General features: G+C 39.2%; 1 protein-coding gene across 1 annotated transcript in view; it reads right to left on the reverse strand.

Annotated features, from left to right (window-relative positions):
- LOC122802423 (phosphatidylinositol 3,4,5-trisphosphate 3-phosphatase TPTE2-like) overlaps window positions 1-14,425 on the reverse strand; it is a 1,666,738-nt gene that overhangs the window by 1,075,977 nt on the left and 576,336 nt on the right. Inside the window, exon 6 of the mRNA XM_044072043.1 lies at window positions 323-428. Coding sequence (XP_043927978.1) covers window positions 323-428 — 106 coding nt within the window. The remainder of the gene's footprint in view (window positions 1-322; window positions 429-14,425) is intronic.

Raw genomic sequence — 14,425 nt, forward strand, 5'->3', positions numbered from 1 at the left:
ACAGATAAGGAGTCAGAATGAACCTATCTGAATCACAGTAGATTTTATTTAATTAATAAATTTTCTTCTGCTTGTAACATAAGCCATACAATTATGATAAATGCTTTGGTAAGCAAGTAAAGAAATATTACACTAATCAATGTCTTCTATTAAGACTATTCTACATATTTGATTGCACATTAATTCTGCAGTTTAACAAACAGTGGATGCCTGACAGAGGAGGACAAAGTTTGGTGGATACAAACTCTGCCTTGGTAAGCAGACTAGAATACACTATACTGTACTGTACCTCCTGACAATTTCTTTTTAAAACCTATCTTACCATTCGTCTGGTTGCTTTTTCCAGATGCTTTTTCTGTGATGCAAGCCTTATAATTCTTACTAGGATGATGATTCTCAGGGCTCGAAAGAAATTAAACACTCTTGAGGGAAAAAAGAAAACAAAAGTTAAAAAGCATTAGGACTTTTTTGTCAAACAGAGAACTAAGCTAATAGAAAAGCACAGATGAGATGGCTTTCCTTTTGTTCATACACTACCATCAGCAATAATTAAATGGGTAGTAAATGACTGCACTCTGCTTACAAATTTTTGCAGCTGACCTTCCACTTAGCATCTCTACAACATAATGCTTTCAATTCATTCAAGGTATTAGCTTGGAGAAGTCATCAGAGCCATCCAGGTCTTAATGTCATGTTCTGCCTCAATCTTGTGATCATGCAGAATTTACAAAGATAAGCCAGCCTGTCACAGTCCTTCCATGAGCTCAGTCTCCTAGTCCTCACAATGGCACCTTATAATATGATCATTCTATGATTAGGGAGTAATCACCCAGCCATGCAGGTCTAACTTTTGTAACTACCTCCCTTACACACACACCTTTTGCTGAACAAAAATGTAACATTCAGAAGCATTACAAATACAGTCAGAGATGCACTGCATGAATACTGAAATAGAGACAGTCATTCATACCTTTTGCATGTAATTCTACAGGTCATTTATGTAGTCATTTAGTTAGGGGACTGGGGAATCCAAATTCCTTTGCTTCATTTTTTGTGGAGGGCAGAAATCTTTCAGCATACAATAAATACATGTGAAAATACAATGCAATCAATATAAAAATAAATCTGTAGCATACAGAAAAATGTTACATTGAGGGTGAATATACTTAAAACAATAGACCTTTGAGGAGTAGTAACTATAACAAGCTAGTCATAACATGTGGGTTATACCTGCCTTATTTGTGGCATGTTTGCACTGGAGTGAATAATGCAGAAATCTGCTCCTTTTTGTTCCCCACTCTGGTGTTCACATTCTAACTTTTCAAGGTAGAATTCCCGGACAGGGAATAATCGCTGAAGCAGGCATATATCCTTAGTTATGTATGATCAAAATGTATACAATTTTAAATACAACTTGAGAATATGTGCAAATATAATAACCTGCATGCAAGGAGTGTAATTTTCTTAAAAGTACAAGCCGACAAAATCAAACGTAACCACAGTAAGAACAAAATTTTCCACTGTAATAAGTAAATATACAGCAGAGTTAGTGAGGAAAGAATTAGTCATTACAGGCTGGTATCAAATAGGTATAACAGAAAGATGTAGTGATACAATGCCATTAATGGTGAAAAGCACACAGGAGAAACATGAACACAAAAAAAAAAAAAAATATATATATATATATATATATATACACATGCATACACACACACACACACACACACACACACACAAGACAATTATATACACACACACACAAGACATAATTCACACTTCAGAACCTATCTGCTGATAGGTTACAGCCATTTAAGTGCACACATTAAATCCTTCATTACTCAAAGTAGTTCAGTACCCATACTGATCTGCATTTCATAGCAGCTATTACAAGAAAAATTGTTCATTTTTTTCCTGTTCCACTGACATTACAAGAAGTTAGAATTTTATACCTAATTTGCTGGCAAAATTTACTCTATAAATATGAAACAGTCCATATGATTTGCACCGCACTCATCACATAGTCTCACTACATCTACACCACCAAAATCCACACACAGTAAAACAAACATTCGCGGAGGCTCTCAATAATAATCTGTCTAAGCAACAGAGACCTCCAAAGCAGAAACGCAAGCAACCTCCATCCCCCAATACAACCCAAATGACACACAGCCCACAGACTCAGTGTGCCACTCAACCACAGCCAATAAGGCAAAACAACGTACCCAACACACTAGTCATAGGTGACTATAGTCAGGCACACTGATGTCCCACTCACCAGGCTAGACAAGGAGAAGGTTACTGTCAAGCTGCCGGTCGGGTGCCAGGATCCGCCACATAACCCACGCACTCAGGTCACTCCACACCAAGTACAAATATAACACTGTCATTGTCCATGTTGGTGTGAATGACCTGAGACGTACCTCCCTGGACTACATGAAGAGAGACATGGAAGAGCTCTCTGATCTTGTAGCCCAGGCAGGTATGACCCTAGCCCTGAGTAGCATTCTGCCATCGCCCAGAATGATACCGCAGTACAAGGACAAAATGATTGACTTCAACAATTGGTTAAGCTTCTGGTGTCATTCTAAGGGGATCCAGTATCTGTCTGCTTGGGATGCCATGGTCGACAGACCACGATGCTTTGCCGCAGATGGTCTGCACCTGTCGCCCCTGGGATTCCAGATACTGGCTAAGGCTCTTGCTGCCCCTATAGTGCCTTTTTTAGGAAGGGTTCAAATAAATTCACCACCATAACAGGAACAGGCAAACAAAAACTAAAGGTAATGCTACTCAATGCTAGAAGTCTAAATCTCAAAATGCACTCACTTGAGGCACTCCTTAAAATGGAGAACATCGATATCTGTGCAGTGACTGAGACCTGGTTCAAGGCTCCAGAGAGCACCCCTGCACTACCAGGCTACAACTCATACCACACTTTTCGGCCATGTAACCTGGACTGAAACACCAAAGGCAGAGGTGTGTCCATATTCATTAAGGATATCCATACCTCCAGGCTAGTTGCTCAGCATAATGCATCCGAGGTTATCCAAGTGCAACTAACTCTGGGCAAAACTGCAATCCAAATTGTAGCTTGCTACAGATCCCCTACCATGCCCCAGGATTCCCACTCCTCCTTTCTTGATGTACTGGAAAATATTAGGGTTCAACCAAACACCCTAATAATGGGCGACTTCAACTACCCCACCATTAACTGGGAAAACTACTTGTGTACCAACTCCTTAGCTCAACGCTTTCTGGAATTCATAAACTCCAATGCCCTAGATCAACTTATCCACACCCCCACCAGGGGCAACAATATCCTAGACCTAGTAATTACCAACATGAGTGACCAGTGTTCCACACCTGAAGTCAACTCCTCGTTGGTCTGATCCAACCATAAGCTTATCACCCTTGATATCTACATCCCACCCCTACCCCCCCCCCCCCATTAAGGAAACCAGTGTCAAAAATTTCTCCAAAGCCAACTTCATGCTTCTTAAGACAGAAGTGGTGAACTTCTTGACACCCATGAAGATGGACAATACAGTTACAACTGCTGAATCTTACACAAATGCACTCTATAAGCACTTATACGAGTGCATGGATCGTGCTATCCCAAACAGAACCAAGACACTATCCTCCAAAAAACGGAAGCAATCTGGTGGTCCCCTGCCATAAACAAACTGTACAACAGAAGCAAGAAACTGTTGCAAAAGAGTAAAATCCCATGAGTGGAGGAGCTCCATGGTCAGCCTCAGTAAGAAGCTGAGATCCCTTATAAGATCCTCCAAAGCTAGCTACGAAAACAAAATCGCCACTAAATCCAAGGACAACCACAAAACATTCTATAGCTATGTCAATAATCTAGATGGCAACACCCAGATCTGCTCTGAGTTACAGCACAAAGGCATGAAAATTACAGAACCAACTGATATTGCCAACATCCTGGCAGATCGGTTCAGTGCTAACTTTACCCCCTCTCACCCCTTAAAGGGCCCATATCTATACAGGAAGAATGCAGAGTCCCTGTAATAACTACGCAGGTAAAAGCTGCACTCTCTAAAGCCAAAAACACAGCATCCATGGGACCAGACAACATCCCAGGCTGCGTTTTACACGAACTTCAGAACGAACTGGCTCTCCACTTAAGCACCATGTTCAATAATAGCCTTGCATCAGGCTTTGTGCCCACTGAATGGCACACAGCAACAGTTATCCCACTCCACAAAGGGGGAGCCATCACTGATCCCAGGAACTATCAACCTATTAGCCTGATGAGCCTGGTCTGCAAGGCCATGGAATGTATCATCATGGAACTCAAACAAAGACATTGGTAACCTCCAAACTCTGGATCCCACCAGTTCGGGTTTGTGAAAGGCAGATCATGCCTCCTGAACCTGATCAGCTTCTTTGAGGCAGTCACCAAAGCTGTGGATGAGGGTAAGGTGGTTCACACAGTCTATCTTGACCTCGCCTAGGCTTTAGACACCATCCCCCATTCTGGAATTATAGCTAAACTCACTAAACTAGGTATAAATCCCTACGTCACAAGATGGGTTGCCAACTGGCTCACTAACAGAAACCACACTGTAAAAGTTGCAGACTCCAAATCTGACCTCAAGGCAGTGACAAGTGGAGTGCCACAGGGTTCCGTACTGGGCCTCTCTTGTTTGGTATCTACTTCTCTGAAGTACAGGCTAACACAGAAGGCCTCTGGCTGACTAAGTTCACAGACGACTGCAAACTAGGAGCCATAGTCAAGTCCCCAAATGATGTGGACATTGTACAGAAGGGCCTCACTGAGACAGATGCCTGGTGTCAGAGCCATGGCCTCAAGCTCAATGCCAAAAAGTGCAGTGTCATCCCCTTTGGTAAAAACTGTACCCATGAACTACCACATAGGCAGCAATCTACTTAACACCAAATGCGTGATAGGAGACCTTGGGACCCAGGTGGACAGTAGTCTCTCCTTTGATAGTCACATTGGTACAGTAGTCAGTTAGTCCTTCTACGTGGCACACATCATAAAAGGGTTCTCATCCAGGAAAAAGAGAGGTCACTGTTCCGGTCTACTCGTCACTCAGACCCATTATAGAGTACAACGCCCCTTTTGGAATGTACCTCACAAGACATCTGGAGCAGCTGGAAAGGCCACAGAAGTACTTCATAAAGAGGATTACTGGCCTCAAACAAATGCCCTACACTGACTTCCTCAAAAAACTCCAGCTTTACTCCTTAGCATATCACCTACTCCGAGGTGATCTCTGCCTAACATATAAAGCTATGTCAAACCCAGAGCTGTTGGACATGCTACACCTAAAGAAATCCCAATCCCCCCAAGCTAGACGCTCTATGGACCTAAACCTTGTCACCACAATAAACAGGATACGCTGGAGGGATAGATTCCTGTCCCAGAGACTTCCTATACTCTGGAACAAGCTACCCATCTATGTCAAGCAAAGTTCTTCATTAGCACTCCAAGAAAAATCTTGATGAGTGGATAGGAAAAAGGAAATACACCCAGAGGATCACTTCTGTGTCTCTGCTGGATAGTGGCACAGAAAAATAACTTTCTTGGGTGGCGTAAGCTATGGTACCTTGCTGGCTAGGCTTACGTAGGCCCTTGGGCAGATAGCCTAGTACCTACCTATGAACTTATATCATCAAAAATGCTGAACATGTGCGGCACAACTTTCAAATCCTAACCTGATGCTAAGGTATAAGCAGGAATAACTAGAGTGTGTTGGATGTCTTGGTTCGACTTCCAAATGAAAGCTAATATTATCCTTTAATTTCTTTGAAGCATTAGACTGATGCTCTGTGGAAGTGTTGCCATGTACATGGACTCATCATTTGCAGTATATCATTAAGCTATCCCCCAGGCAATCACATTAAAGAAAGGGGGAAAACAAAGTTTCAAAATACAATGCTACTATTTCAAAAAAGTGTCATTTTTTTCAAAAATTGTACTGTACAAGAACAATACTATCACACTAGTGTGTGTGTGTAAATATAATCACAATAAAATAAAACGGGTCTAACAGTAATCCACAGTACCCACAAAAGTTTTGCCCCTGTTGCCTATTACATGCAGAAATGGAAATGACTCAGACTCAACATTTTTTGAAATCTAGTATCAATTTAAAACTTGAAATTATGACAGAAAAGTTAGGTCAGCATCCCGTCTGTTAAAAACAGGATCATGTATAAAGGTCACTTTAAAACATAACTGGATAATGATAATGTGACCAGAATAGTCAGTAAAAAGTGAATATATTACTGTAGTAAATTACTCCAAATGAAACTGACAATGTTCTACATGACAAAATGGTGCAGAAGACTTTCCTGTAAGACATACTGTAAATAGGAATCATTTAATGACCAGTCAACCCTAATGTATCATATAAACTGTACGGAATAAGGGATATTTCCAGATTTACCATAAATGTTGAAAAGTAAATTGTTCAAAATATAAGCAGCATATTATTCTCAGAAGTTAGCAATAATACCATTACAATCCAAAACACAAAAGATAAATATTGTTGAATGCTTCTGTAAATCGAATACCTAGAGAAATGAAAAGAAAATCTTCCCAGAATAATAACCAATGGATGGTGGGGGGTTAGTCTTACTGTTACAATGACTACTCTTCAAAATGTACAGTTGTGTAAAATATTACCATAAATGGTGTAGAAAACTGTCCTGTAAGAAATACTGTAAATAGGAATCATTTAATGACCAGTCACCCTAATGTATCATATAAACTGTATGGAATAAGGGATATTTCCAGATTTACCATAAATGTTGAAAAGTAAATTGTTCAAAATATAAGCAGCATATTCTTCTCAGAAGTTATCAATAATACCATTACAATCCAAAACACAAAAGATAAATATTGTTGAATGCTTCTGTAAATCTAATACCTACAGAAATGAAAAGAAAATCTTCCCAGAATAATAACCAATGGATGGTGGGGGAGTTAGTCTTACTGTTACAATGACTACTCTTCAAAATGTACAGTTGTGTAAAATATTACCATAAAAGATTATGTCCTTTCCTTCACTACTGCAGTATTCTTAACATCCGGGATTCCATGCCTAGGGTAGTCCAATGTCTGGCCAGTATACTAAAGTATTTGGTTGCTTTAATTATGCCATATGTTACAAGTATGCTACTCGCGTAGTGTAGTGTAGTGTATAAAGGTGACGGTCCAGATATACCATCCTCAGAAAGTACAGTCGTGTACACTTACCATAAATGTAGATGTTAGAGTGCATTCACTGTTGCAGTCATCACACTAGGGTTATCTGCCAGCAGGTAGCCCTCAGTCGGCCCGAATACCAGAGACTTAGTATTCCTGCGTCGGATGCTGTAGCTCCAGGTCTGACGTCAGGTCATCCAGGGGTATAAACAGGCAGTCAATGCCATTACATCAGTTTTTCTTGCCCCAAATGTCAGGAGCCCCCCAAATAAGGGAGCTAAGTTATGGTGGGGAACAGACCAGTAAAAAGTAAATACCAATAGCCCTGAAAGGGGTGAGTAATAGTCAGAGGAGAGAGAGAGAAACCAGGGGGCTTGGAAGGAGGGAAACCAGGACTGCAACAGTGAATACACTAACATCTACATTTATGGTAAGTGTACACAACTGTACTATGTTCTTCATGTTTCATTCTTGCAGTCATCACACTTGGGTAGATTCCCAAAGCTGAAGAAGGATGGAAGCAGTCAAGAAGAGCTAGGGCTGGCTAGTATGCCTTGCAGGACTGCAGTTGCAAAACCTGCCCTGGATTTGGAAAAGATAGGAAGGTGGTAATGCTTGGTGAAGGTGTGTACAGAACCTCCAGGTAGCAGCTTCCAGGATGCCCTTGGTAGGGACCCCCTTGAGAAATGCTGTAGATGAGAAGTTGCCCTAGTGGAGTGTGTTCTGATCCCCTGATGGGTTGTTTTCCCATGGTGCTTGTAGCAGAAATGGATGCAGTGTGCTATCCATTTGGAAATTGTTTTGCAATGACTTTGCCCTCTGCCCCTGTTGCAAAGCTGACTAGTAACTGGTCAGATTTCTTGAAGGGCTTAGTCCTATCAAGGTAGAATCTGAAATGTCAGTGCACGTCCAAGGAGTGCAGGATCCTTTCCCCATTACTTTGAGGATTAGGGAAGAAAGTTGGCAAATGGATGGATTGGTTGAGAGCCACACTGGACACCACTTTAGGCATAAAGGAAGGGTTAGCCTGGAGGGAAACCCTGTCAGCATGGAAAATAATGAAGGGTTCCACAGCCATAAGTGCTGGTAGCTCAGACACTCTTCTAGCTGAAGTGATGGCCAGAAGCAAGGCTGTTTTCCAAGAGAGGAATTTTAACTCTGCTGACGTTGCAGGTTCAAAGGGGGGAATCGTGAGCTTTTCCAGTACAAAGTTAAGATCCCAAGCAGAGGTGGGTGCTCTCCTTGGCGGCCTTAAGTTGTTTGCCCCTCTCAGGAACTGTTTGAGAAGAGGGTTCGTGAGAAGAGATGTGGCTCAGTGTTGTAATGAGCCGAAATGGCAGAGGCATGTATCTTAATGGAGGAGGAGGACAGGCCTTTGTGGAGTAGATCTGCTAAGTAATCCAGGATTAGAGGCAGGGAGGGCAGAGTTGAGTCCTCTCCATTAGATTGAAGGAGCAGTACCTTTTCCACTTAGCATAAGATATTCTTGTACTGGGGTTTTCTGGCTTCAAGAATTACGTCCAGGGAGTGGCAGAGCCTGAATAGCCAACTGAAAAGCAGCATTTTTTGGAGCTCCATAGATTAGTACTAAATTCAGGGAATTAAATTAACTATTACTAACAAAACTACTACAAATATTTAGTTAATAGTCTAAAGCAACTAAATACAAATTTTGGTGGATTTCTAAAAGAAATTTCCTGTCAAATTACTTAGAAGTCTATACACAGCATCTGAAGAGATGAGCAACCTAGAGAATTCTCATGCTGACTTGACACTAAAAAAGGAACTACAACTGGTGACTACCACATTACAAGAATTATCAACAAAAATGGATGATTTTAAGATTAATCTACAGAACCTAGAAGAGAATTCACAGACGCAAACATAAGTCTTCAAAGAAATACTTCTGCAATACCAGTCAAAGTTAACAAACATTGAAACTTCTTTGACTGTCATTGATCGAAGGCTCAAAGAGAAGGAAACACAGTTTCTCTTGAAGCAAAACTTTGTTATCTAACAAACTAAATGATCTTGAAAATAGACAAGAGAAGGTCAAACATCAGGATTTTTTTGGTTTACCTGAGAAAACAGAAGGAGGGGACACTATATCTTTCCTAAACTCTTGGATACCAGAGGTTCTAAATCTTAAAGAAGGTTTTTCCTCTGGAATAGAAAGGGCCCATCATGCTCTGGGGAATAGAACTTCAGCAACAACTTCATCAACATCCATCATACCACCAAGATCAATTATAGTAAAATTCTTATCTTTTATGGACAAAGAACTGGTGTTAAAAACAGCTTGGAGGAAAAGTCCTATAAAATATAACCAGAACACAATAAAATTTGACAATGACTACTCCACTAAAGTGCTGGGAACAGAGAAAAAAGGTTAATATACTACATGAAGAAAAAGGTAAGAAAGTTTCGGAAATAGGAGATATTCTAGATGCTTTCAAGTGTCATTTCAAAAATCATTTTAAAATTAATAATTTGCCAGAACATCCCCTTTTAGAAAATGTGTTTTCAAATATTAAACCAATCCCTGAAAGTTTACAAAATGAATTACAAAAATCCATTACACACAAAGAAGTCACAGATACAATCAAAGAAAGTAAAACTTGTAAATCTCTCAGAATGGATGGCTTAATCACAGAAATTTACAAACTATTCCCAAAAATATAACCTCATTACTACATAAAACATTTATTGAAATTCAAACTCATGCATTAATTCCTCCTTCATGGAGATACTTCTTAATCATACCCATTTTAAAAGAAAACAAGGATGATAGTCAATGCAGCTCATATAGGCCAATTTCATTATTAAATAATGATTATAAAATATTTATGTCTATATTGGCTAAAAAATAAAATTCATATGAATGAAATTATCAACTATGACCAAACTGGATTAATTCAAAATAGACATCCACATAACGTTAAAAGAATATTGACATTAATTGATTACTTAAAGAAAATATAGAAACCTTAACAATTGGACTAGATATTGAGAAAGCTTTCGATTCCTTGAACTGGGATTATTAATTAAAATCTTAGAAGCTTATATATTTTCCATCTCCTTCATTACATTTATTAAAAAGGTTTATGAAAACAATTTAACCTATGTTAAATTCTGACCCTTTACCTCAGAAGCTATACAAATTACGAGAGGTACTAAACAAGGATGCCCTGTGTCACCCATTTTATTTGCATTAGCTATAGAACTATTGGCAATATTAATACGAAACAATCCAAAGATAAAAGGAATAAATATATTTGGTCAATATAACTCCAAGATCATGCTCTTTGCTGACTACATACTTCTTACACTATTGAATTCAAAAGAAACATTAGTTGAATTAGATAATCTGATAAAGAAATTTCATAAGATCCCAGGACTCCAATTTAATAAACAAAAGTCTAAATACTTAAATAAAAAAAAGGATTTTCAAATAGACAAGAATCATATCATAGGATAACATGTCTCACCAATAAAATACTTAGGGATAGATTTGTGTGAAAATATTCAAGATATATTGAATATTAATTATAGAAGGATCATAGCTACAATAGACTCTCTAGTGGGTAAATATAATACGTTATTTATAGTTTTTGAAGATAGATTACAGTTAATTAAAATTATTCTCCCTAAAATTTTGTATGTTGTACAAGCCACTTTAAGTCCTGAGAAAACTCACCTTAAGAAAATATCAATATTGCTAAGATTTCTGTGGTTTCCTAAAAGAAACAAAATTGCATATACCCATCATATCAGACAATGGGACTAGAGAGGAATACATTTCTCAGATATTGAATCTTATATAACAGCAACTTTACTTAAAACTGTGGTTGAATGGATCAATCCAAATTATATGTCTAATTGGAAATTGTTACATACAACTATAATAATAAATGAAAATAATTTACTTAAAAATTCTACTTTTCTAGACAAGGACAATATATTATGGTACTCACTGGCCTTAAATTATCAACACAATATAGCTAAACTAACTAGGACAAACTTAATTAATCATTTGACTATTTTAGGAAATTTATAAACATTAATATGGATTTAAAGCTTTGGTTTGCAACATTAATTCCCTTCAGCATTACTAACAACTTTCCAGATAGAATTCATACAGATATATTCCGCTCTTGGGGACAGAAAAATCTAATATATTGGTTACACTGTCTAAAAAATCAGCAAGTATGGGATTTACAATATATGTCAACTTACAAAGTGAATTCTCATGAATGGTTAATGCTTCAGAATATATTGACGTACTCCAAGGATCTATGTAGGATAATAAATAATTCTTTCAAATACACCAAATTTTATATCCAGATTGTTTGAAATTTTATATAATAAGAAAATGGTACTTCATATTTATATAATCTAATAAAAAGTTACAAAACACAACCTAAACCAGCATATTGGCAATATATTACTAAAGGATATATGATTCAGTTAACCTCAGAAAATAAATCTAATTTACTTCTCAGTAAAATTAACTTCTTGTTCTCATTATTGGAGAATATTTACCTGGAAATTCCTTCATAGATCCTTTTTAACCCCTGATAAAGTTTCAAAAATCAATCCTTCTAACGATGGGTTATGCTGGAGATGTCAACAGTATAATAAAGCTGATTGGTCTCACATTTTCTATGATTGTATAAAAATTAAACCCTTTTGGGAAAGTATTAATTTCTTGCAGGCGATTTATACAGATAATTTTGTCATGACCAAGGCTTTGTTATTACTGAATAAAACTGATAATGCTTATTCTTCAAATAAGACTGACCTTCATTTACTTTGGACTATATTAGCTATAGCTAAGAAGCGCATAACAAAGAGATGGAATTCTACCACAGCTCCTAGCAAAGAAGATTTCATATGTCTATTTGAAGAGGACAGCCTTAATGGAAATAAAAAACAAAGAATTAAGACTGTTTCCTAGACTATTAACTAAAAACCCTTGGAAAAAAGTTTTAACTTTGATTGATACTTTGCAAATGGATCTAACCTCCTCATGAAGCAAGTATTATTTAACTTTAAACTATATCTGTGTAATTTATCACGCAAGTTTTAAAATGTCAGGCTAAATGTAAATTTGTATATAGTTAATTATCTAACTTGATTGTAAACTGCGATAAGTTTTCATTTATTGTTTATGGCAAATTTAAAATAAAAATCATCTGAGTAAAAAAAAAAAAAAAGAATTACGTCCAGCACCTGCTTGTTTAGGGTTACTGGGGGAGAATTCAAGGAATAAGGCCAGGCTGCAAGATTTAGGGTTTGCAGTTGCAAAATCTGTCCCCCCTGCTGAGAGCGCAGGGTTGGGTTCTGGTGTAGGTGCCAGGGTGGCACTGGTGACAGGCTGCGCAGGAGTGGGTACCAGTGCTGGTGTGGTAAGTCCGGGTAAATCAGAATTGTCCTTGGTTTGTCCTGTCTTATCTTGAGTAATGCTCTTGAGAGAAGGGGCAGAGGGGGAAAGGCATAGATTGAGAGATTTACCCACTGAAAAGATAAAGCATCCACTTTCCAGGCCCTGCTGTGAGGGTTCCTGGTGCAGAATTTGCTGAGCTAGTGGTTGCAGGGGGAGGCAAAGAGATCCACCTCTGGGGTCCCCGATTTCTGAATCAGAAGGCTGAAAGTGCTTGGCTCTTCTAATTGCCACTCGTGTGGGTCTAGCAGATTTCTGCTTAAGTCGTCTGCCAGTGAAGTTTGTTTGCCTGGCAGGAATTGAGCCTGCAGATGGACGTGCATGTTCAAGGCCATGTTCCACAGGGCCATGGCTAGCCTGCAGAGTGGGTAATAGTGGGTTCCCCCCTGCTTGATGTACCACATAACTGTGGTGTCAGTTTTTATTAGCAGGTGTCCTGATAAGAGTAGGGATCTGAAAGCAGTCAGAGCGTGCTGCACAGTTAGCATCTCTTTTTGGTTGATGTGCAGATGAATTTGACTTGGACTCCAGTGGCCCTAAATGCACTTGCAGTCCATGTGTGCTCCCCAGGCATAGTGTGATGCGTCTGTGGTTAGGGTCTGGGTGGCATGGGTCGAGTAAAGGGCAGTCCCCTGTTGTGGTTGCATGCAGCTGCCCACCAAAGAAACTCTGTCCTTAGACAGGGTATGACAGGAATGATGGTTTCCAGGTCTTGAAAATGTTGGCACCAAAGACTTAAGTAGCATTGAAGTTTCCTCATATGCAGTCTGGAATATGGAATGAGTAGGATGCATGAGGCCATGAACCTTAGGGCATGCAGGATTTTCTTTGCAGATAGCTGGGTTCTGATGGCCATTTGAGTAAAACAGTCTGTCAGGTAGGCTTGTTTTTCTGAAGTGAGGAATGCCATCTAGGATGCTGTGTCCAAGCTTGCTCCCAGGAATACAATCTTTTGACTGGGGGACTAGTTTTGATTTCTTTTCGTTGATGGTGTACCCCAGGGATGTTAGTAGGTTTTTTTACAAATGTCAGGTGTTGCAACAGCATTTCCTGACTGTCCACCTGAATCAGGCAGTCGTCCAAGTACAGGTAAATCCAAGTACAGGTAAATCCAAGTACAGGTAAATCCAAGTACAGGTAAATCCAAGTACAGGTAAATCCAAGTACAGGTAAATCCAAGTACAGGTAAATCTGGTTATTTCTCTGCCTGCAGTAAAAGCAATGGCTGGAGCCAGGCATTTTCTGAATACTCTGGGAGCAGTGGATAAGCCAAAGGGAAGTGCAGAGAACTGAATGCATAGATCCGGCTCTGAAATGTAGATATTTCCTGCATGACTCCCTTATAGGGATGTGCAGATAAGCTTCTTTTAAGTCTAGGGTGACTAACCAGGCATCTTTGGCTAGCATAGGTAGAAGCTGCTGCAGGGTGAGCATTTTGAATCTTGGTACCACCAGGAAGGTGTTGAGAATTGAAAGATCTAGGATTGGGCACCAAGAGCCCTCTTTTCTGGGTACCAGGAAAAGTACGGAATAGAATCCTTGACCTACCTGTTACGCAGGAACAGGTTGAATTGCCCTGACAGAGAGCAGGAATATAACTTGGTTTTGTGCTTCTGCCTACTGGTTTGGAGGAAGATCTGGGAACCCTTTTGGGATTGGCAGAGTGGAAATAAAATACGTACCCCTGGGATACAATGTTGAGGATCCATCTGTCCTTTGTGATGGACATCCAGTTTTTTTGCATGAAGGGTGAATTTTCCTCCAAGGGGCACAAGTAGTTG

The sequence above is a fragment of the Protopterus annectens genome, chromosome 5.part0, assembly GCF_019279795.1.
Source record: "Protopterus annectens isolate FY-2018-M chromosome 5.part0, PAN1.0, whole genome shotgun sequence".
In the NCBI taxonomy this organism is placed as follows: Eukaryota; Metazoa; Chordata; order Ceratodontiformes; family Protopteridae; genus Protopterus; species Protopterus annectens.